At 39.7% G+C, this 21828-nt stretch overlaps 2 protein-coding genes across 10 annotated transcripts in view; one reads left to right on the top strand and one right to left on the bottom strand.

Annotated features, from left to right (window-relative positions):
- The window catches only part of RPL27A (ribosomal protein L27a), a 1008958-nt gene that overhangs the window by 692962 nt on the left and 294168 nt on the right, over positions 1-21828 (top strand). The gene's annotated exons all lie outside the window — the stretch shown is intronic.
- Positions 5380-21828, bottom strand: part of STK33 (serine/threonine kinase 33) — a 218110-nt gene continuing 201661 nt past the window's right edge. For all 4 annotated transcript variants that reach the window (XM_050756205.1, XM_050756204.1, XM_050756206.1 and 1 more), the window contains exons 13-14: positions 20860-21057; positions 5380-6215 (exon numbers count right to left, since the gene is read on the bottom strand). In XM_050756205.1, coding sequence (XP_050612162.1) covers positions 6015-6215; positions 20860-21057 — 399 coding nt within the window. In that variant the 3' untranslated portion in view covers positions 5380-6014. The remainder of the gene's footprint in view (positions 6216-20859; positions 21058-21828) is intronic.

Raw genomic sequence — 21828 nt, 5'->3', positions numbered from 1 at the left:
CACCACCTGATGAAGGGATGTGGGAAATGGAAACATGATAGTGATTCTAACCCCCAGCTGCCCTGTGATGGGAATCACACTTTGCTCCTGGTAAGCATCGATCTGTCATGTCTGCACAGAAACGACGGTCCCTGTGAATTCCTGAGGAAGGAACAGAGCCTCTTTTCTCTCTTTGGTTAAAAACATATTCAAAGGCTTCTAAAGACTGCTCCAGACAAAAGGACCAGTTAAAGCCTTGAGAACTTACTTTTATCACGCAAAGTCCTTCAGAATGCAACTTTCCCTGATACAGTGCTTGAGTCTCCACCAAATTTGTCAACATGAAAAATAATTCCACTCTCTTCTGAAACCTCAAGCCCAAACTTGTCAAAATTATCACTCTAGCCTCCTGCTGGAGACAGAGGTGTTTGTGAGTTGCTCAGCCTTTTGAAACTCTGGGATCAAACTTCATGGTAGCTCAGGCCTAAAGAGTAGGGGAGCAAAAATACGAACGCCTTGAGAGGCATATAGTACAACAGTGATACTTGAGCCCACTGGCCGGGTTCCAGTTTTCATTCTGCTACTTTTTTTTTTTTTTTTTTTTTTTTTTTTTTTTTTGAGACGGAGTCTCGCTCTGTCGCCCAGGCTGCAGTGCAGTGGCGCAATCTCGGCTCACTGCAAGCTCCACCTCCTGGGTTCACGCTATTCTCCTGCCTCAGCCTCCCAAGTAGCTGGGACTACAGGCGCCCGCCGCAGCGCCCAGCTAATTTTTTGCATTTTTAGTAGAGACGGGGTTTCACCGTGTTACCCAGGATGGTCTCGATCTCCTGACCTCGTGATCTGCCCGCCTCAGCCTCCCAAAGTGCTGGGATTACAGGTGTGAGCCACCGCGCCAGGCCCGTTGTGCTACTTCTTAGCTGTGTGACCTTGGACACAGTTCTTAATCTCTCTGTGCCTCAATTCATTTCTCTGTAGAGATAATGGTATCAACTTCACAAGTTGTGGTAACAATGGAAAGAACTGATACATATAAAGTGCTTAGAATGGTGTCTGGCATGTGGTAAGCGCTCTGTAAATGTTGCTGCTGTTACATCATGACTCTGAAAGGGGGTTTTAGTTAAAATAGATCCCATCTACTACTATAGCTCAAAGTCCAGCTTGCAAAAAAGACTTTGATTCTAGTAACTAAGTGGAAGCCAGTATTTGGACCAGGAAATATCCGCTGCTACCTCCTCGAAAGGGCGCCTTCCTCAGGGTCCAGGGAGGGGATCAGTTGCCCTCCATCTTCCGCCCCACCTGTCCCACCCTTCAGTTACACAGGAATGCTGGCTCCTCCAGCCTTGCAATTGCTCCTGGGGATGGAGACAACTTTTTGTGCTGACTGACGAAAGGCTTTCCTAAAGAATAGCTTGGCTTCAGGATCTTGCCTACAGGGAGGTTTTGGTCCCCAAAGGGCAGAGAGACTTCTGTGGCCCCGTATCAATGCCCTGGATATGCCATGAAGATGCCGGAGAATCTAGTTAGGAGAGGAACCAGCAGGAGCCTGGACAGAGGCAGGGGCTGCACGGCATCCCTAGTTCTGTTCTCTGGGCCAGGACAGGAACTGATGCATGTTTGGAGGAGGAGGTCCAGGATCTGGCTAAGGTGCCTGGGATGGCACCGGGCAACAGGGAAGGGGAGGTCTCTGAGAGTGCCCTGGTGACACTGCAAAGGGTCCTATTAATCTTCCCAATGGGGCAGTGGTGGGAACCCCCACCACTCCTCTGAGGGCTGACCCAGATTATTCAGGGACATATGGAGAACTGACCCAGCAAGCACAGAGTTGAGCTGATTATAGTAGGGACTGAAGAAGGCAGCCGCAAAAATGCAAGACAGCTGCAGATGCGTCCACGCTTTGAAGAACAAAAGCAAAGAAAATTGGCTCACCAATGAGAATTAACTGATAACAACATACTGAACAGAAATCAAAATCAGTTCTCAGCCAGTTCACTCAGAAAAATGCAGGATCCTGAAGAGGAGAGCTGAGCGATGTGAGGCCTTTGAATATTCAAAACTTCTACCTTAAAACCCTTCTGTAAAGTGAGTTCAGTGCTTGCAGAGATGAAGCGAACACGAAGCCCAGGAGATGTCTTGTCTTCAGGTCACCTGTGCTCCCCAGGCTCCGCAGGGTCCCCTGGAAGCCCCTTCCCTGGTCCCTCACTGGCAGCTGGCAGCTAGCATGGGGCGGCCTCCTCCCAGGTGCTCTTGGCTGTCACAGTGAAGTGCTGCATTCTTTAGGCTCCCAAACCTTGAGCGCAGACAATTTCAGATTTCGGGTTCAGTGTCGGGCAACGCTCAATGTGTCCTGCTCTACCTAGCTCCTCAGGAACATCTCTCCGCCAGCCCATCCCCTAACCCCTAGTGACCACCCAGGTGCATCTCTTTTTGTCAAGAAGAGCTCGTTTATCCTTTTTTTTTTTTTTTTTTTTTTTTTGCCCTTTACTGTACTTTGGTAGAAGACTGGCAGCCAGAGAAAAAACTACCCTGGGTCAGGAACAATGCAGCACTGATAAGGAAAGGGTCAACACCACTTGGGTTGTAGCCGAAGACAGATGGTAAACTCAAATGTGGAAGCTGAGGGTTTAACAGAGACTGTTCATAAAGGCACTGAGAGGGCTTAGGAAAACCCACAAAGGAAGACATAGTAGCCAGGGCAATAGGCTGGTCTTGGCCTGCAAGGGCAGGGGACACAGCTTGTAAGAGGGCTGCCGGGCAGGAGCTGCGCCCACCAAAGAAGGCAGCGAATGCCCAGCAGCCCAGCCCAGAGCAGGGAGGCACTCGGGGGGTCAGCGTCTGGACCTGGCTCTCCCCTTCTCTCATCTCCCCTTGGTGTCATTGACAGAATCCCAACGAATCCAGAAGCCCAGGGAGTGTGTTAATGCAGTCCCTGAAGATCAGCCTTTCTGGGTAGAGAGGGCAGAGCAGGCAGAGTGGTTCTGGAGGGGCAGATAGAAAATATCCAGCCCGGGGCCATTTCCCAGAGGCCACAGCTCCTTGGTCTCTAGCCAAGCGCAGCCATTATAGGACGCAACTTCCCTGGCCAATTTCAAAGCTCTGCTTGCTGCTGGGAATGCATGTTTAAACAAAGCCTTTATTCTCTGTTCCAACAGCGGGGCTGGAATTTAAAAAGCTTCATTTTCAAGACTGGTTGCTTTTGATCTGTCTAACCTGGAACTTACATTTTGGAGTCAAATAGAATTATTTAAACAAAGTATTTCAGCGACAAGCACAAAATGTTTTTTTTTTTTTTTTTTTTTTTTGGCTGCCCCCCACCCAACCCCCGCAGCAACACACAACATTCCTACTCAAAATGAAAGGACAATTTTGTGGCCGACTCTTAAAATCTCAGCTTCAGTTTCCCTGGGTCTTTGTTTCCTCAACCTGTGCCTTTATCTAGGTTTGCCTGTGTACGGGCCCTGGGAGGGGGCTAACTTTACCTCAGACTGGCCTGGAGCAATCAAATATTCTATGAGCAGTGCTTCTCTCCTCTCACTCCGGCTTCCAGCTTTGGCAGAACCATGTGTTGTCATCCTGTCTTCTTTATGAATTATAATTTATTTTCATTTTGCTCCCCATTTTCCTTCCTCCCCATTTTCCTTCCTTCTCTGATGTAAGGCCTTCTCTGATATCATCCTCTACTCTCCTCAAATGAATTTGTCCCCAGCTCGCCTGCATTTCTCTTTTTTATCATATTTTGCCTGTCTTATCTGTTACTCAAGTTGGAATGTGGATCACTATTTGTATTCCTTGAAAATAACACCTGCTCTGTGCTGTCCTAGACAGGCTATGTTCCACTGGATCACAGCCAAACCCAGCTCCCCACGCTATGGAGCACAGGAGGTATCGCAGTGTTTGTCACTGGTGCCTTTGAGTTGGCCTATCAGTCATTGAAAGTCAATCTGAAATGGAAGAGCACCATTTTTTCACAGTTCTGAAAGCAAATGGAGGAAGGAAGGCCATATATCCCCAGACCTTAAAGAGGCACATCCTTTGGAATACAAAGCTCAGACATGGCCTGGTTCAAGTGTGTTCTCCACAATGAAGTAACAAAAATACAAATAAGTAATGAAAATGATGTGGAAATTCTCTCTAGAAAGAGTGAGCTAAATTTCTATTAAAATGACACCTATAAATCAAATGAACGTCTTGAGGGAGGGGCGTTAATAGAATGCATCATATGGTAGGCTGGGTGGTTGGCCTTGCCTGGTGTGAGGTGGGAAAAGGTGAAGACACGCTAATGTGTTATAAAATGACTTCATCTTTTAGTTAGTGGTTAATTCTGGACCTTTGCTCAAGTTTACTGAGCAGAATCAATCATTTTTAGGGCCAAGAGAAATGTGGATAGTACTCTATTTGACAACAGGATCTTCTAATCCCAAAAGAGTATCGCTGTGAAAGTAAGAGTATTTTGAATATAGAGGATATTTCATTTTCAGGCCCAGAGAATAGGCAGAATCAAAGCCACCATGTTGGTTAGGCTTTTCTGCAAGGAGACAAGCAGCCACCGTGCACTAGGTCCCTGCTTTTCCCCGCCAGAGGTGACAGAACTGAAGCGTACACATCTGCCTTTGAGGCTACTACTAGGGAAGGGAAGGTTTCACTTAGCTAATGAGGCCAGAATTCTCTTCAGGTAGACAGAGCATGCCCTTTAAAGACTGGCTCACTAAACCCTGAGAGAAAGCTTAAAGCTCAGGATATGGTTTATGGGCTTCCGATATGACTGGAACTAGTCATCAAGAAGGGAGAAAGATCTTGAAGCAGCTATGTTAATGCCAATATAAAATACAGACAATTTCCACCAGACATGCCTTGACCAGCAGGTTCCCCCAAGGGAAGCACACTGAAGGTACTAAGGAAATACCGGCAGAACCACGCGGGGCAACACAGGCCAGTGGTATCTTTGACTCATTCAGAATCACAATAGTGTCTTCTAAACTAATTGTGAGAAGCACATGTACTACTTTTAGTTACCAAGTGGATTTAAATGCAACTAGTATGTGCTCAGCTGGCCAGATGTGGGCCATTTTGGAGACCTGACAATTCCTTGGGGGTTTGGAATGGAACTAGGTTATGTCTTTATGAAGGTAAAAGCAATTACAAATTCTTTCTTTAGAATTTGCTTGGGAAGCAAAGGAAAGCAGCTATTCACCCAGTTTGACTTCAACTGGCAAAATTAGTTACCCAGGTGGAAAGGAGATGTCTATAATGCGACGAGAAATGAGGTATGTTCCCCTGTTTCTTGCTTCATGATCTTCCCCAAAGATGTGTGCCTACCATTGCAGCAGTAGACCAAACTTATAATTTGCACAAAGGCTTAGAGGACCTTATTATATTCACCTCTTGTTAACATAAAAATTAATGTGCTGAGTAACATCTGTTTTTTATTGATTTAATCAATACATTGAGAATTTAGCAGCAAGTTAATGGCAAGCAGTTACAAAATCTCCTATCTTTCTACGTTTAAAATAAGTTGTCTTAAACAATCTATAGCAACCTAAAATCTCACAAACACATGTGAATGAAGCACTTCTGCTGTAATACCTATGGCAAGTTTATTAGTAATTTTCTAACAAAGTCTTCTAGTACAAAGTGCACGTATCATTTGGAATCTCCATTACCATATTTGGCCTCTTGTTTTCCCCTATAAATAGCTGTACCTAAACATAAGAATTTGAAGTAAAAATGAGCAAGTGTGCCCACGGCCTTGAATTGCGGGTATCTGCCCCCCTAAAAAACTTTCGTGTACATCTTGAGTTGATTTTCCCTGCAGCCCACAGCCAAGCGTACTGGTGGCTGTCCTTTAATGCCACGTGCAGCTTATGCTGCTTTGGAGGTAAGTAGCTTCAATTTTAAGCTGGTACAAACACATGGCGGGGCTCTGCGGAGCTAAAAGGCTACAAGCTCAGCATAGGGCTGTCCTCTTCCCCTCCTACCCCCTCATCAAAGTGCTAACAACAGCAGCTTTGTTTTTGTACCGTCCAGTACTGGAGGGAACCTTAGAGTTTCTTTTTGGTTCTGGACAGGGCCCTGGATTTAGCAGGATACTTGGTTGCTGTTCCTTGGCTTGGAGTCACAGGGGTTTTCTCCATTTCTCCCTTGATTTCAGCTGGAAGGAGTTTGTTAGATGTGAAACTTGAACTGCATGTGTCGTAGTTGTCCTTACTGGTCGCAGGAAATTGCTTTTCATAAGCAGTAGACTGCAAATAAAAGGTCTTGATTAATTTTCAGACACAAAGCAATGCACATCAATTCAAAGATGCAAGGAACTACAAAGCTGTCCAGGATTTTCAAGCGGGAGCACTCTCTAGATACATAGGGTACAAACTAGTCATATTGTAACATTATCATTAAATGCCAAAAGATCCTTTTGCACCTTTAAGAAAACTGAATTGTTCAGTGTTTGGTGTGGAGCAAACTCTACAGGCTCAATTTGGAAACCTCTGCTATCCAAAATGTAAGTAAATGTCTGGTAACATTTGTGCAGGGAAGCCCACTTAGACATAATTGTACTCACTTCATCTTTACAGATTTCTACACAAGCTCTGACATTTGTATGGATACCCTGACAAGTACAACGTAATTATTCTTTCTAACCCGGGTATAAAGTGCTACATAAGGCCCACACTCACATCCCCACTGTCTTCCCGCATTAATTCCAGAGACTGGTTTCTAATCCCAGTCACACCACTATGGACCTCTTTGAGCCTCTCTGTTCCTTGCCCTTAAGTGGAGGCAAATAATATTTGCACATTTGCCACAAGAGGTTACCATGAGAATGAAGAGAAAGTGTGGCCACGAAAGTACTATGTGAGCTTTAGAGTAGAAAACAAGCAGATGGGGTTTTAAGAGGCAGTTGTATTTTCTCGGGTTGCCTCAATCCACAGTAAAGGAAGAAGTGGTTTTGAATCCTGCTGTCAGGATGGAAGCAGGGTCCGTTTTGACCTTAGGCCTATTTTTAAAGTGATCACTTTTAATTAAGTGAAGCTGAAGCATAGAGTTCTAAAAGAGTAGAGATTGTCTCAGGAGACCTACAAAGCAACACAGGGGCCAAGCCACTGGGGTAGAGAGAGGGAAGCTCTGGTTTACACAGGATGATTGAGGAAAGAGCTCACAAGTTTAACACTCTGGTTACCTGAAAGTCACAGCACACTTGGGTTAAAAATCAGGTTAACAATTTTCAAAGAGTGTGATAAGATGGTGTGTAACACAAAATAAATGCAGTGTTTCCTGGATCATTCAGGTTCTTGTGATGTAATGATGTTTTATATCCAATAGTAGCACTTAATATATGTTTGCCTAGTGAATCCATGACTTCCCAGGGCTGCAGTAAAAGTCTGGGTCCTGTAAGACTTTTGGCATCTATGTATTTCAAGAAAGAAAATCTATATATATTTCAAGAAAGAAAATCTACCTGATGTTTGCTTACCGAAGAAAGCCCTTAAAGTGTGCCTCTTCAGAACATCACGTGTGTCTGATTTTATAATCAGCATATGCTAATTCTTGAGCAGGTAATACTTAAAAATCATTTTGCACCTTAAAATTTTAATTTGTATAAAATTTGAAATGTAAAAAGGTCACTTTCTCTAGTTCTTTTTCTCCCCCAAGAAAACCTCTGGGTTGCTTCTGTGTATTCTTTTAAGAGGTAGAAAATATTTAAAATTCTTTAGTATTCCTTCACATAGGTTGTATTTTTATTGAAAACTCCTTATGTTCAGTGATAAGGTGAGGATACAACACCCCTGATGTTAGAGCATCTGGCTGAGAACAAGTTGCTTTGTTTAGTACACTGCTGGTCTCTAAAAGATATACACCCTATCCTGAAAATTTCAATTCATAAAATTTAATTACCTTTACATACAAATCCTATTAAAAGGTGAATCTAAGTGTAACTTTCTCTCTTTTGACATTTCTACTTGGATTTTGAGTTATCATCCAAGTTGTTGAGGAAGTAGTTTTCAACATGTCCACTACAACTAACATTCTATCGAGCAGGAATAAAGATTCATTTTCCTTTAATGTACTTAAATTCTTATCTGACTTAAGGGTTCCATTCTTCTTCACTGCTCCATTTGTTAATGTAGTTGAGTCATTACAGTAGTTTCAGGAGTTGCAGTCACTCCTGAAGAAACACTCAGAAACAGTCTCTGTGAACAGAATTATTGATGATAATTTTTTTCTTTTTCCCAAAAACTCTATAGATGCTGGTATTTTCTTCTTGGATATAATATCTTAAGATCATTATTAAAGTCTTCTGGCAAAGTGGAAGGAAAAAGAAAACTAAACAATGTTTAGTTGCTTTGGTGTAGAAATATGATATTTCTGTTTCATTTTGTAGTAAGATAAGAAAATGATTTTCCTCAGCCACATTGATTTTTTTGTAAGTTTAGTTATTTATTTCTTAAACAGATAGTACATCCCCATGATTTAATATTCACAATGTTCAAAATCTCCTCTTTACCCCATAGTTAACTGAGCTCTGCCCCCCAAAGACAACCAATACTGTCAATTTATAGTGTACACTTTCAGAGAGATTTTATGCATCTTCAAGCAAATATTAGGTGGAACCAAATGGATATGGTTGTCATTCCACTATCATTTCCATTGGTTGCAGGTCAAAAACAGTCTAATAATGGCAATTTCCTATGGTTCAATCTAATTCATTGATATGGTTTGGCTGTGTCCCCACCCAAGTCTTACGTGAATTGTAGCTCCCATAATCTGGTGTTGTGGGAGGGACCCAGTGGGAGGTAACTGAATCACAGGGGCAGGTTTTTCCTGTGCTGTTCTCATGATAGTGAATAAGTCTCATGAGATCTGATGGTTTTACAAAGGGCAGTTCCCCTGCACACATTCTCTTGCCTGCTGCCACGTAAAGCGTATCTTTGCTCCCCCTTTGCCTTCCACCATGATTGTGAGGCCTCCCCAGCCAGGTGGAACTATGAGTCCATTAAACCTCTTTTTCTTTATAAATTATCCAGTATGTCTTTATTAGCAGTATGAGAACAGACAAATACACTCATCTATTGACATGCTTTCTTCCCATCTTTCATACAAATAGTAGCCAACTATAAACACTCTTACACCTTGACTTTTTTCAACTAATGATTATCTTGAAGATCATTCCATGTCAATTCATAGAAAGAAAAAGTCCTCATTCTCTTTTTTGGCTATGCAATATTCTCTTGTTTAGAAGTACCACAATTTATTTAACCAGTCCCTTTACAATGAACACTCAGGTTTGTTTCCAATCTTTTGCAAGCACATTTTGCACATGACACTTTGCACATTCGTAAGTTTTTCTACAGGATATATATTTTAGAAGAGAAATTCTTCGGATAAATGGTACATGGATTTGTAATTTTGAAAGATATCATCATGTTGCCTTCCACTGCAGTTGTACTGAGGTATAATCTTACCAGTAGCATATAAGAGTGCCTGTTTTCTTATTTCTTTGTCAATTTGGTTTTAATACATGTTAAAACTAATACAGTCATCCATATTTTAATTGAGCTCCAAAATCAGCTTAATGCTGGCTGCACTGAAACAAATCACAGTATTTGCTCCTTCACAACCTGGTAACATCAATTCAAATCTACTTGCCTTTATGCAAATATATATATATTTTTTTGAGATGGAGTTTTGCTCTTGTCGCCCAAGCTGGAGGGCAATGACACAATCTCGGCTCACTGCAACCTCCACTTCCCGGGTTCAAGTGATTCTCCTACCTCAGTCTCCCGATAGCTGGACTCACAGGCACGCACCACCATGCCCAGCTAATTTTTGTATTTTTAGTAGAGGCAGGGTTTTACTATGTTGGCCAGGATGATCTCAATATGCAAATGTTTATGCTTCTGTGTATATGGGTTTGTCTTATAAAATACTGTATGTGTATGTGTGCCTTACCATTTATCTTTACTAAATTCCAGTTGCATGAAGTTTAGGATGCCATTGTTTAGGAAGCAGTATCCTAATAGTTTTTCTAGAAGAGTCTGAGACTCCCCTCAAATATCCTTCATTGAAACCATTCCTCTGATGCTAACGGAACACGAATGCACAATGGCCACCATGGTGACCTCCAGGCCAGGCCATAGTTTTCTTCACAAAGAGCCAAGCCTCTTAGTTCCTGGAGTGGGCAAGGCAAATTCCAGCTTCCAAGCTTTATCTAGAAACATGAACAAATCTTAATTTTTCAGTGATTTATTTTGTTGGGTTATAGGTTATCTAAGTTTTGCGTTTCTCCTTTTCTTCTCTCATAGCTGGTGGGATTCCTCAGGGATCTATGCTGTCACTGATGCAATTTTATAGTTTTGTAAGTAATAGAACAGAGAAATGAAAAATGAAATTGCCAAGGCTATAAGATCTTCCAGGTCAGGAAAAGCAAATAGAAGGTGATGAGCTCCCATAAGATTGTACAAAGGGGGAGAAAGATAACAGAAGAATTTCAATACTTAGTTCTTAGGGGAAAGATTCTAAATGATCATTATGAGACTGTTGGGCATATATTTACCAATCCAAGAGAAGACCTAAAAGTCACTATAGGCTGTTCTTTGAAGATACTGGTCTAATGTACCATGGCACACTAGTCAGAAAAACCTAGCTATCATCAGAAAGCATTTTAGAAATCAAAGAAACAAATTTCTATCCTTTTATAAAATCATGATGAATTCGTACCTGAAACACTGCAACCAGCTTGAACAGATATAAAGGGACCAGAGAATGTTTACAGACAGGCTACTAATATGATTAAGGAATGAAGGTTTCTTTTTAAGAGTGCTCTTCAATCTAAAAGATAAAGAATGAGAGGCTATATATAATCAAAATCTATAAAATGAAGAAGGAGGCATATTTCAGCACTGTGGAGGTGGACAGCATCTCTGAGTGCTGCAGTCAGTCAGGACGGTTACATCAAGGGCTGCCTCAAGCAGCATTTTAATTGTTCTTCATCTCTGGCAAATTCTTACCATTTGGGACAGTTGAAGAACAGTCAGTTCTATTAGAGGCAGAATGATGGAAAAGATGACCTTACAAGCATTCCTCCAGTTTCACCTTTTTGTAATTCAGTACCCTTGGCCTAATTTCTCTAGCTCATATTATTAATCTTGAAAAGGGGGCTCCATGTGTGCAAGGGGAGATATGTAACAAGAAAATTGGACTAACTGCCGGGCGCGGTGGCTCACGCCTGTAATCCCAGCACTTTGGGAGGCCGAGGCGGGCGGATCACAAGGTCAGGAGATCGAGACCACGGTGAAACCCCGTCTCTACTAAAAATACAAAAAATTAGCCGGGCGTGGTTGTGGGCGCCTGTAGTCCCAGCTACTCGGGAGGCTGAGGCAGGAGAATGGCGTGAACCCGGGAGGCGGAGCTTGCAGTGAGCCGAGATCGCGCCACTGCACTCCAGCCTGGGCGACAGAGCGAGACTCCGTCTCAAAAAAAAAAAAAAAAAAAAAAAAAAAAAAGAAAATTGGACTAACTATACATATTTCATTATTCACTGGCATGGCTTTAACCTGATGAACTTGTCTGGTGATAATGGATGCAAAACCTGTAAGCTCTAGGCATATCCCTGCCAGTTAATACCAGTGCATGATTACTAGAAACTGTTAGCATTTCTCTGAATTTTGAGTAAAATACATGCTATTTAAGTAAAGTGGTTTATCACCATAGCAACAATTTCTAGAGTCACACATTCAAATTATAGGCCTGCACAAGGTCCAAATGACAAAATTCTGATATAAGTTTTCTGCTATAGTTTTGTGTGTAATGGCTACTGACCTCTCACATCCCTATGGTTTTCAGAAGAAGGAAAGGAAAGAAAAGCTAAGGGAGAAGAAAAATTGACTTCCAAACATATAGACTTCTAAGGTTACTTGTATAAAGATCTGGGTCTTGTGTGGAGTCAACAGAAATGAAATCTAACTTGCAAATTACAAAAAAATATAAATATGTTTCTTTTCTTTGTAACTGAGGTATAATCTATATACAGTAGAATAACATATCTGAAGTGTACAGTTTGATGAGTTTTGACAAACACATAGGCCTGTATAACAAACACCACAATCAATAAATAGAACAATTACCAAGAAAGTTCTCTCTTGCCACAACCCAGTCAACCTTCTGCTGGGGGCCACAACTATTCTGCTTTTTTCAACATAAATTAGTTTTGCCTTTTCTAAACTTCATATACATGAAAAAGAATGCATTATGTACTCTTGTATCTGAGTTCTTCTGCTTAACAGTTTTAATTGAATTTTTATTCAGATATTTGTATATTCTCATGCCATTGAAACGTAGGTTTTTGAGATTCATCCATGTAATAGTAACTCATTTCCTTTTTCTTGCCAAGTAGTACTCCATTGTATGGATATACCACGATTTGTTTACTCACTCTTCTGTTAATGGATATTTCGGTTGTTTCCAGTTTGGGGCAGCTTATATACAGAGCTGCTACAAACATACATTACAAATCTTTTTGTGAACTTGGGATTGCTGGATAAATGGTAAGTGAATGCTTAACCTTAAAAGTAAATGCCAGCCGGGCACAGTGGCTCACGCCTATAATCCCAGCACTTTGGGAGGCCAAGGTGGGCAGGTCACGAGGTCAGGAGATCAAGACCATCCTGACTAACATGGTGAAACTCCATCTTTACTAAAAATACAAAAAATTAGCTGGGTGTGGTGGCACGCCTATAGTCCCAGCTACTCAGGAGGTTGAGGCAGGAGAACTGCTTGAACCCAGGAGGCAGAGGTTGCAGTGAGCCGAGATTGTGCCACTGCACTCCAGCCTGGGCGACAGAGCAAGACTCCATCACACACACACACACACAAAAAGTAAATGCCAAACTATATTCTGAAAGAATAGTACCATTCTGCATTCCCACCAGCAAGGTGGGGAAATTCCAGTTGTTCCATATCCTTGCCAATATCTGGACTTGTTAGTTTTAAATGTTGGCCATTCTAGAAAGTATGTAGTGATAGCCTGCGGTGGCCTTAATTTCCATTTTCCTGATGACTAATGATGTTTAGCATCTTTTCATATGCTTATTGACTACTTGTATATCTTCCTATGTGAAGTGTCTGTTCAAGTCTACTGATTATTTTAAAACATGAATTGCCTTATTGCGCTATAGAAGTTGTTTATATATTCTGCATACAAGTCCTCTGTCATATATATTTATTGCAAACATTTTCTCCCTGTCTGTGGCTTGCTTATTTTTTAACAAGCTTTTGATGAGCAAATGTGTTTTATTTTTAGGAACCATTTTACCAGTTTTTAAAAGTGCTTTCTGTGTCTGTGTTCTAAGAATCTTTGACTATCTGCTGGATGGAAGATAGTCCCTTATGTTTTATCCTAGAAGCTTTATAGTTTTGCTTTTAGTTTTAGTTCTACCCTTCTCAAACTAATTTTTGTGTACAGTTTTAGCTAGGGGGTCAAATTTCATTTTCCCTCACATATATCTACTATTGTTCTAGCATTATTTATTAAAAAGACTGTCATTTACCCCTTCGAATTGCTTTGAAATCTCTGTCAAAAATCAACTGACTGTATAAACATGGGTCTATTTCTAGACTCCCAATTTTGTTCTACTCATCTATTTGTTTATCCTTACATCAACACCACATTGCATTAATTACTGTATCTATGTAGTAAATGTTGAAATCAAGTCATGTAAGTCTTGCAACTTTGTTCTTTTTAGGTTATTTTGTCTGTTTCAGGTTTTATGTATCTCCAAATAAATTTTAGAATCATCTCGTCAATTTATAACAAAAAAGCAAGTGTTCTAGATTTCAACTGGGATTGGTTTCAATGTGTAAGTTAATTTGGGGAGAACTGACATCTTAATAGTACCAAATATTCTAAACCATAAACATGGTATATCTCTCCATCTATTTCAGTCTTTTTCAATTTTGCTCAACAACATTTCATGGTTTTGGTATAAATATTTTGCATATATTTTGTTAGTTTTTTCACTGTTTTATGTGTTGTGGCAATTAGTATTTTAAAATTTTATTTCCCAATTGTTCATTGCTAATATATAACAATACAATTTTTATATACAGATCTTGCATCCAGCAACCTCTTTAATTCACTTTTTGTAGATTCCTTGGGATTTTCTATGTATATAAACATGTCATCTGCAAGTACAGACAGTTTTATTCTTCCTTTACAATATATATAATTTTATTTCTTTTAATTGCCTTGCTGTATCAGCTAGAACCTTTTGTACAATATTAAAGAAAACTAGTGAGAGAGAACATCCTTGCCTTTCCCCTAACTTTAGCATGAAAACACTCAATATTTTGCCATTAAGAATGATACTAATTGCTTGGATTTTTTGGTAAAATCTCTTATTATGTAAAAGAAGTTCCCTTTTATTCCTAGTCTGCTGAGGATTTTCTCATGTTTTAGTGTTGAATTTTATCAAATGCTTTTCCCAAAATCATTGAGATGATTATATAGCTTTCTCCTTTATCTATATATAGTGAATTATGTTGGTTGATTTTTGGATGTTAATCCAAACCTGCACTCCTGGAATACACTGCAAACACTTAATTATGATATGCTATTCTTTTATATATTTCTAGATTCAGTTTGCTAATATCGCTTGAAATTTTTATGACTATAATTTATGAGAGATATTGGCTAACAATTTTCTTGTAACATCCTTGTCATTTTTAAGTATCATTATTTGTAAGGCAAACATGCCTTATAAATGAGTTGAGAAATATTCTCAAGAGTTTATGTGTAAGTTTTCTCTTATTTCTTCTTTAAATATTTAGAAGAATTAGACAGTGAAATCATTTGGGAATAAAGTTTTCTTTTTAGGAAAGTTCCTTATTACAGATATGATTTTAAAAATAAATACAGAATGATTCAGATTTTCTATTTTTGTGTAACTGTTTTTGTACTTTTAAAAGAAATTTGACCATTTCATATAAACTTCTCAATGTATTGGCATTAAGTCATTAAGAGCCAGTAAGCCTGAAGATAGATCAACAGAAAGCATCCAATGTAAAGAATAGAAAAAAAGATTAAAAAATGGATAGTGTCTCAGGAATCTATAGAATGATATCAAACTGTCTAATATATGAGTAATTGGAGTCTCAGAAAATAAAGGAAAAGATGACAAAACTTCCAAAATGTGGCTAAAGGTACAAATTTACAGATTCATGGAGCTCAGCAAACCCCAAGCAGGATAAATGTGAAGAAGAACATGCTTAGCAATAGCATTGTTAAACTGCTGAAAATCAAAGATAAAGAGATGACCTTGAAAGCATCCAGAGAAAAGTGACACAATACATATAAGCAACGAACATTTCAAACTTCCACAGATACTTCATCAAAAAAATGATCAAAAGTTAAGAAAAAAGGAGAGTATCAGAAATGATAACTATCTGGATAAATACAAGAAATGTTTTCTCTTAATTTCTTGAAAACATACATGACAATTTAAAGCAAAAATTATATCACATTTTGTGGGGTTTATAATTATGTAGGTGTAATACATGTAACACTTATCGCATAAAGGTAGGGTAAGAGATAAATGGGCCCAAATTAATACATTTGGAATTGAAGCAATACTTGTTATAACCCAACACAATGGGTTGGTTCTCCATAGAGAAAGGATATGCATAGCATAGCCAAACAGCTATAGGCCCTAAGGGGAGCTAAGCAAAAGTCAGGCTTGGGAAGAAAGGGAAGTGATTTAAAGGATTCACTAATACATCTTTGCAACAATGGGAATCTGGTTAAGCCTGTGGTAAAACCTAAGCCTTATACAAAAAGCTCTTGTGTGGGAGTAGAAGTAGGGACAAAATATTCCTTTAGAACAAAAGCATTGTTTATGGGAGCCTATGAATCCAGGCCAGCAACTCGCATTGCAAGCAGCATTAGATCAAATAATAGGTCAAGATTAATGTTAGCACAATTAGTTATTTGTACCTGTATTAGTCTACTATTGCAGTAGTTATTCAACTATGTTTGAGAGGTCCCCACAATCACCCCCAGGTTCGACAAGTCACTGGGAGGATTCACAGGACTTAACACTTATATTTGTACTCATGGCTATGACTTATTACAGTGCAAGGATGCAAAACCCAACCAGCAAAAGGAAAAGGCACTTCAGGCTAAATCCAAGAGAAACCACGAGCAAGCTTCCAAGTGTCTTCTCCCAGGGCAGTTGCAGAGGATGTGCTTAATTCTGCCTGCAATTAGTTGTGACAGCATGTGTGAAATGTTGCCAACTATGGAAGCCCACTGGAGACTCAGCACCCATGGTCACTCAGGCAGCCTCTGCCTAGCACCTACCCAAATCCCAGATTCCCAGAAGGAAAGTAGGTATTCAGCATAAACCATATTGTTTGCACAAATAGTTTAGACACAATTAGCTAAGTTCCCAGAAATGAGCCAAGGGTCAACCTTGCAAATAAATAGGTCTTTTGAAGGATAGCAGTTTAGGCCACCTATGTTAACTCTTTTCTGCACAACCACACAACAAACAACTGCAAAAATCTCAGTATCTTGTAACAGCAAGTATTTATTTTTCTCAATTAATTGCAGAGTTTGGTTGTGGTAGGCTAAACTTCAGGTATTAGACTGAATTCAGATCTGTTCCACAAATCTCCACAATTCCAGGACCTGTGGCTTTCTGCAGGCATGCTCTTCTCATGGCAGGTGACAGAAATCGAAGAGAGCAAGCTAAATCATGCAAACACCTCTAAGGTTCTGCTTACATTACACCCTTTTAACATTCCATCAGCCAGAATCACAGCCAAAACCAACATTAGTAGGGTGAGAAAATAGCCTTCAACAGTTCTAGTAGAGAGAACTGCAAAGTCACATGGCAAAGAATATGCATGTACAAATTATTTATAGGAAAGGAATAATTAATTGGAAACAAGAATCCAATCTACCACAGTACCCTAGGAAACTCACCAAACTCAGAGAGCAAACTGAGGTTAGAAGCAGCACATTATCACTTTTGAAAATGAAATGTCTTGGTTTGTTTACTAGTTTATTCCCACACTTATACCCAAAGGAGCCTTGATACAACCAGGAAAACATATGCAATTTTAGTAATATTCTATATACATTTTCAGTAATAATGAAAGTATTAATGGCTAACATTAATAAGTACTTACCATGTGCCAAGAGTGTTACATGCATGATTTCACCTAGCCCTTAGTTGGTGAGATTATTATCCCTATTTTATAGATGAGAAAATGGAGGCCTAGAGACTTGCTGAACACCATAAAGCTTGTAAGTGGTGAAGCCAGAATCTGAATCCAGGCAGCCTAGATCCGAAGTTGTACTTTTAACTATTACAATATTTTAAGGGCTGTGCTTGGGCACATATGCCACATTGCAACGCTTCAATACTGGGATATAGAAGTATGCTACAATTGTGCAAGTACCATCACATTTTCATATGACAGTCAGTTCTCATGGACTCAGAAAGCTAAAATGCAATTTTCAGGACAAGAAAATTTTTATCCTACTCACTAAAATATCATGAAAACTTAAGTTTTTCCTCACAGAAACATTATCAACATACCAAAGTATTAAATTTCAATGTTATTTAAATGTCAATATTTCTTGTCTTTGAAAAAATGTTTTATGAACACATATCATTTCTCAAAATAATTTTTCAACGTTTCTAAACCACCATACCTTTCTACTTTCTAGCCTAGATAAAGCAACTGCTACATGTACTATCTCCTACAATACTGTAACAACTAGGTTTTCAGTCAAGGAAAAATTATCACAAAAGAAAATGACAAAAATCTATTTTCTTTTCTTTCCTTTTTTCTTTCTTTCTTTTTTTTTTTTTTTTTTTTTTTTTGAGACAGAGTCTCATTCCGTCGCCCAGGCTGGAGTGTAGCGGCATGATCTCAGCTCACTGCAACCTCCACCTCCTGGGTTCAAGCGATTCTCCTGCCTCAGCCTCCTGAGTAGTTGGGACTATAAGCGAGTGCCACCATGCCCAGCTAATTTTTGTATTTTTAGTAGAGACAGGGTTTCGCCATGTTGTCCAGGCTGGTCTCAAACTACTGATTTCAGGTGATCCACCCATCTGGGCCTCCCAAAGTGCTGGGATTACAGGTGTGAGCCACCGCGCCTGGCCTGAAAATCTTCTATTTTCATTAAACAAATTCATTCAAGACTGTGTTAAACAATTTTACAATTAGGAGGCTTCTCCATTACAAAGCAAGAATTCCATAATGCAAATATACTTGTATTGCATCTAGAGATTCCAGTCCCTTCCTCCATGGTTATGGGAAGGTACACTTTAATTATGGACATTCATTTCTCTCCAATTGTTTTCTGAGCTTATGAACAATGAAAGCATGATAGCATTTATCAGGAATCGTTAAGGACCTAATGTTAAAAGGCACACTACTGCAATAAGCAGTGGTCTGCCAAGTGTCTCATCAGAAGATGAGCAAATGCTATTGCAGGAGTGAAAGTCGAGTCTATCCAGTAAAGCTGATAAAGGCTTTGTCTTAGGGAATTCAGAGGATTACCAACAGCACAAAACATTATCTAGATGTCCTCAGCATGTGAGAAACAAGATATACATAAGAGAACATTACTGTCCTCAGAATACCATAACCAAACAAAGGTGGAAATGAACAAAAGGACATTGCCAAGTGCCAACTATCTGAAAACAAATTTGAAACAAGTGTAGTGTGATATCTTAATCCAAATATTAACAAAGAGGAGATGCAGACTGCATTTTCCCATAATGTCCAAGGCATTTGGAACCAAGGGACCATTATTTAGGGAAGGAGGAAAGTGCTGAGTTCAAGTGCTTTTACTTTTGTTTTTGTTTTTAACACATCCTCACTTATTCTCTCTGTTAGTTTTCCAAGAGCTCTGCCATTTTTTCGAAAGGTGTGATTACCCTGGCTTTTGAGAAATTCCCAAATCTAAGCATGGGAAAGTTCCTTACAGGACATCAAGGGAGGACAAGCTCTACCCACCTTGCAAGAATTCCTGTTATGGCATTTATAACAAGTAGCCTTCCAGAGTCTGCTTGAATACTTCCAATGATGGGGAGGTGGAAGGTTTGTTATCCATGGCCCAGCCTTTTTCCATTGCTGGTGAATTCTGACTATGGAAAAATTTTTCCTGTTGATGAAACCTACATTCCTAAAATATCAACCAATATTCTCACCATCTCTGTATTCTTGAAATTTCAACCCACTGGTATAGTTCTAGCATCCACAAACAATTCAAATTCCAACTCTTCTGTTCCCTAGTTGATTCACATAGTAAGTTTCATTAATTTGTGACTTGCAGGGGCGGCTGGAAGAGTGGGAGGGGAAAAGTGTGACACGGCAATGGAAAAGGAAATGGAAGACATTTGGTTCACAAGCATATTTTATGTTAGATGCAGTGATAAATACAACTCAAGGCCACAAAACGTGTGTATAATCATACATATGTGAGTATATGTAGATGTACATATATATGTGTAAGAATATGTGAGTATACGTGTATACATGTATATGTGTAAGTAGGTGTGTGCATATGTATGAATATGTGTATAAAATGCCAAGTCAGTCAACAAAAATCTTCAAACTATGTTCAATGAGAAATGCAAACATGGAATTTTATGATATTATTTTTAAGGAGAATATAAAATACAAGAGCTAAGCATCGCAGGAGTTGTTAACACACTAGAGAGGAAAAAGAATTCAATCAGCTTATGTCTACATTATGGTAAAAATATTATCATCTCAAAATACCTAAATCATTATGCTATGCTTATTATCTAAACATTTGCTATAAAGTAATGAAGTTCTCAACCACTAAATAAAAATCAATGAATAGATCATGCTACCATGTCCCTTTCTGTAAGTTACTGAGAGGATTCTTGGCAGGGAGGGGTGTAGGCCAGCGATGCTGCACCTCCCTGAGTCTGGTCCAGGATTTACCCTGGCAGTCCCTCTCTGCACTCTGCCTAATTCTAGGCATCACAGAATCAGAAACCAGCGACTCCTCACGAGAAGTCTGGCTACCCTGAGGTGAACACAGCCCCTGCTGGCAGGATGCTCAATTATTAAATAATAGTTAAGATATGTTAATTAGATTTCAAGACAGGAAGGAGAACAAACACATACAGAGAAATTTTCTGCAAATGCAGAAACAAACAAGAAAGCAGGGAAGGGGAGCTTTGGGTAAACTTTGTCAGGATATCCAGCTAACAGACCACAATCTAGAACCAATCAAAATGTTATTCAATTCTATTCATGAAAAAGAATAAAACTGTATTCAGAACTAATAAGGTAAAATAATAAACCTATATAAAAAGTTTTTGTTACCATAAATTCAGACAAAAATAACTGAATAATGTAATAATGATCATTTTCTATGTAATACATAGACCCATTCCAAATTGTCTGGTAGAGTACAAAAATTATTAATTTTGATCCTTGGGCCAAATTTGGCATGCCATCTGTTTTGGGGGAAAAAATAGTTGAGTTGGAACATGGCCACACTCATTCATTTGTGGTCTATGGCTGTTTTCACACTACAATGTCAGAGATGAGTAGTTGTGACAGAGACTACTATGGCTCACAAAGCCTAAAATATTTACTATTTGTTCCCTTATAGAAAAAGTTTGCAGACACCTGCCCTACATAATCATCAACCTTAAAATAAACATGTAGGCCACATCACTAAATCGTGCTAGCCTTATAAAGCAGAAAGAACTTTACTTGCTATATAATGCTCAACCTTTGTTACAAACTAACCACAAAAAGACAGATTTGCAAAAAAATGTTCCAGGTGTAGTGAGGGTTTACACTTTGGAGAAATGCAGCAATGATTCTTCCTACCTGTTTTTCCTCCTCGTCATCTGAAGTGTAATTGGCATCACGGACATTTCCCCAGAGTTGGTAACTTTTCAACTTTTCTTCAGTGGACGGATTACTCTTCTCTTCTGTTGTGTTTTCCTCATCACTTTCTGGGTTATTTTTCCATTCTTTCATCATCTCTAATACATTGGTTGGCCTCACGGAAGAAAGTTTATTGCCCTAATATTGACAATCAATTTTTGGTGTTATAAACAGCTTAGATAATTGAGACGATACCTACATCATTTAGCGAGATAGTCTCCCAAATTCAGTAACAGTCACATGGAAAAGATTATAATGCTGAATAAATATGAAAACTTCTGATGACCACTGGAGTACACTCCCTGTACTGACATGGCTCACACCCGTTGCATGATATCACTTGTAATAGGTCCAAGTTAAGAGGGGAAATATTCAGGCTTGAAAGAACAATGCAGCATGCTTGTGCAAAGAACACTACACAGGGCAATTTCCTGGAACCCAAATACCCCCTATAGTGCTGTTCTTAGAAAATTGAGAGGGAGGTTGAAAGAACTAAAGAAGTTGGCCAGGCCGGGCGCGGTGGCTCAAGCCTGTAATCCCAGCACTTTGGGAGGCCGAGACGGGCGGATCACAAGGTCAGGAGATCGAGACCATCCTGGCTAACCCGGTGAAACCCCGTCTCTACTAAAAAATACAAAAAACTAGCCGGGCGAGGTGGCGGGCGCCTGTAGTCCCAGCTACTCCGGAGGCTGAGGCAGGAGAATGGCGTGAACCCGGGAGGCGGAGCTTGCAGTGAGCTGAAATCTGGCCACTGCACTCCAGCCTGGGTGACAGAGCGAGACTCCGTCTCAAAAAAAAAAAAAAAAAAAAAAAAAAGAAGTTGGCCAAAGGCCAGTGGGTCCAGTGCTAAGGAGAAGTCTATACAACATCCAAATATCTAGGGAAAAAAAAAATCTAAATTCAGTCAAC

This window comes from Macaca thibetana, chromosome 14 (assembly GCF_024542745.1).
Source record: "Macaca thibetana thibetana isolate TM-01 chromosome 14, ASM2454274v1, whole genome shotgun sequence".
In the NCBI taxonomy this organism is placed as follows: Eukaryota; Metazoa; Chordata; class Mammalia; order Primates; family Cercopithecidae; genus Macaca; species Macaca thibetana.
Note: the sequence above shows the minus strand (reverse complement) of the source record. Positions and strands in the feature narration are given on the sequence as shown.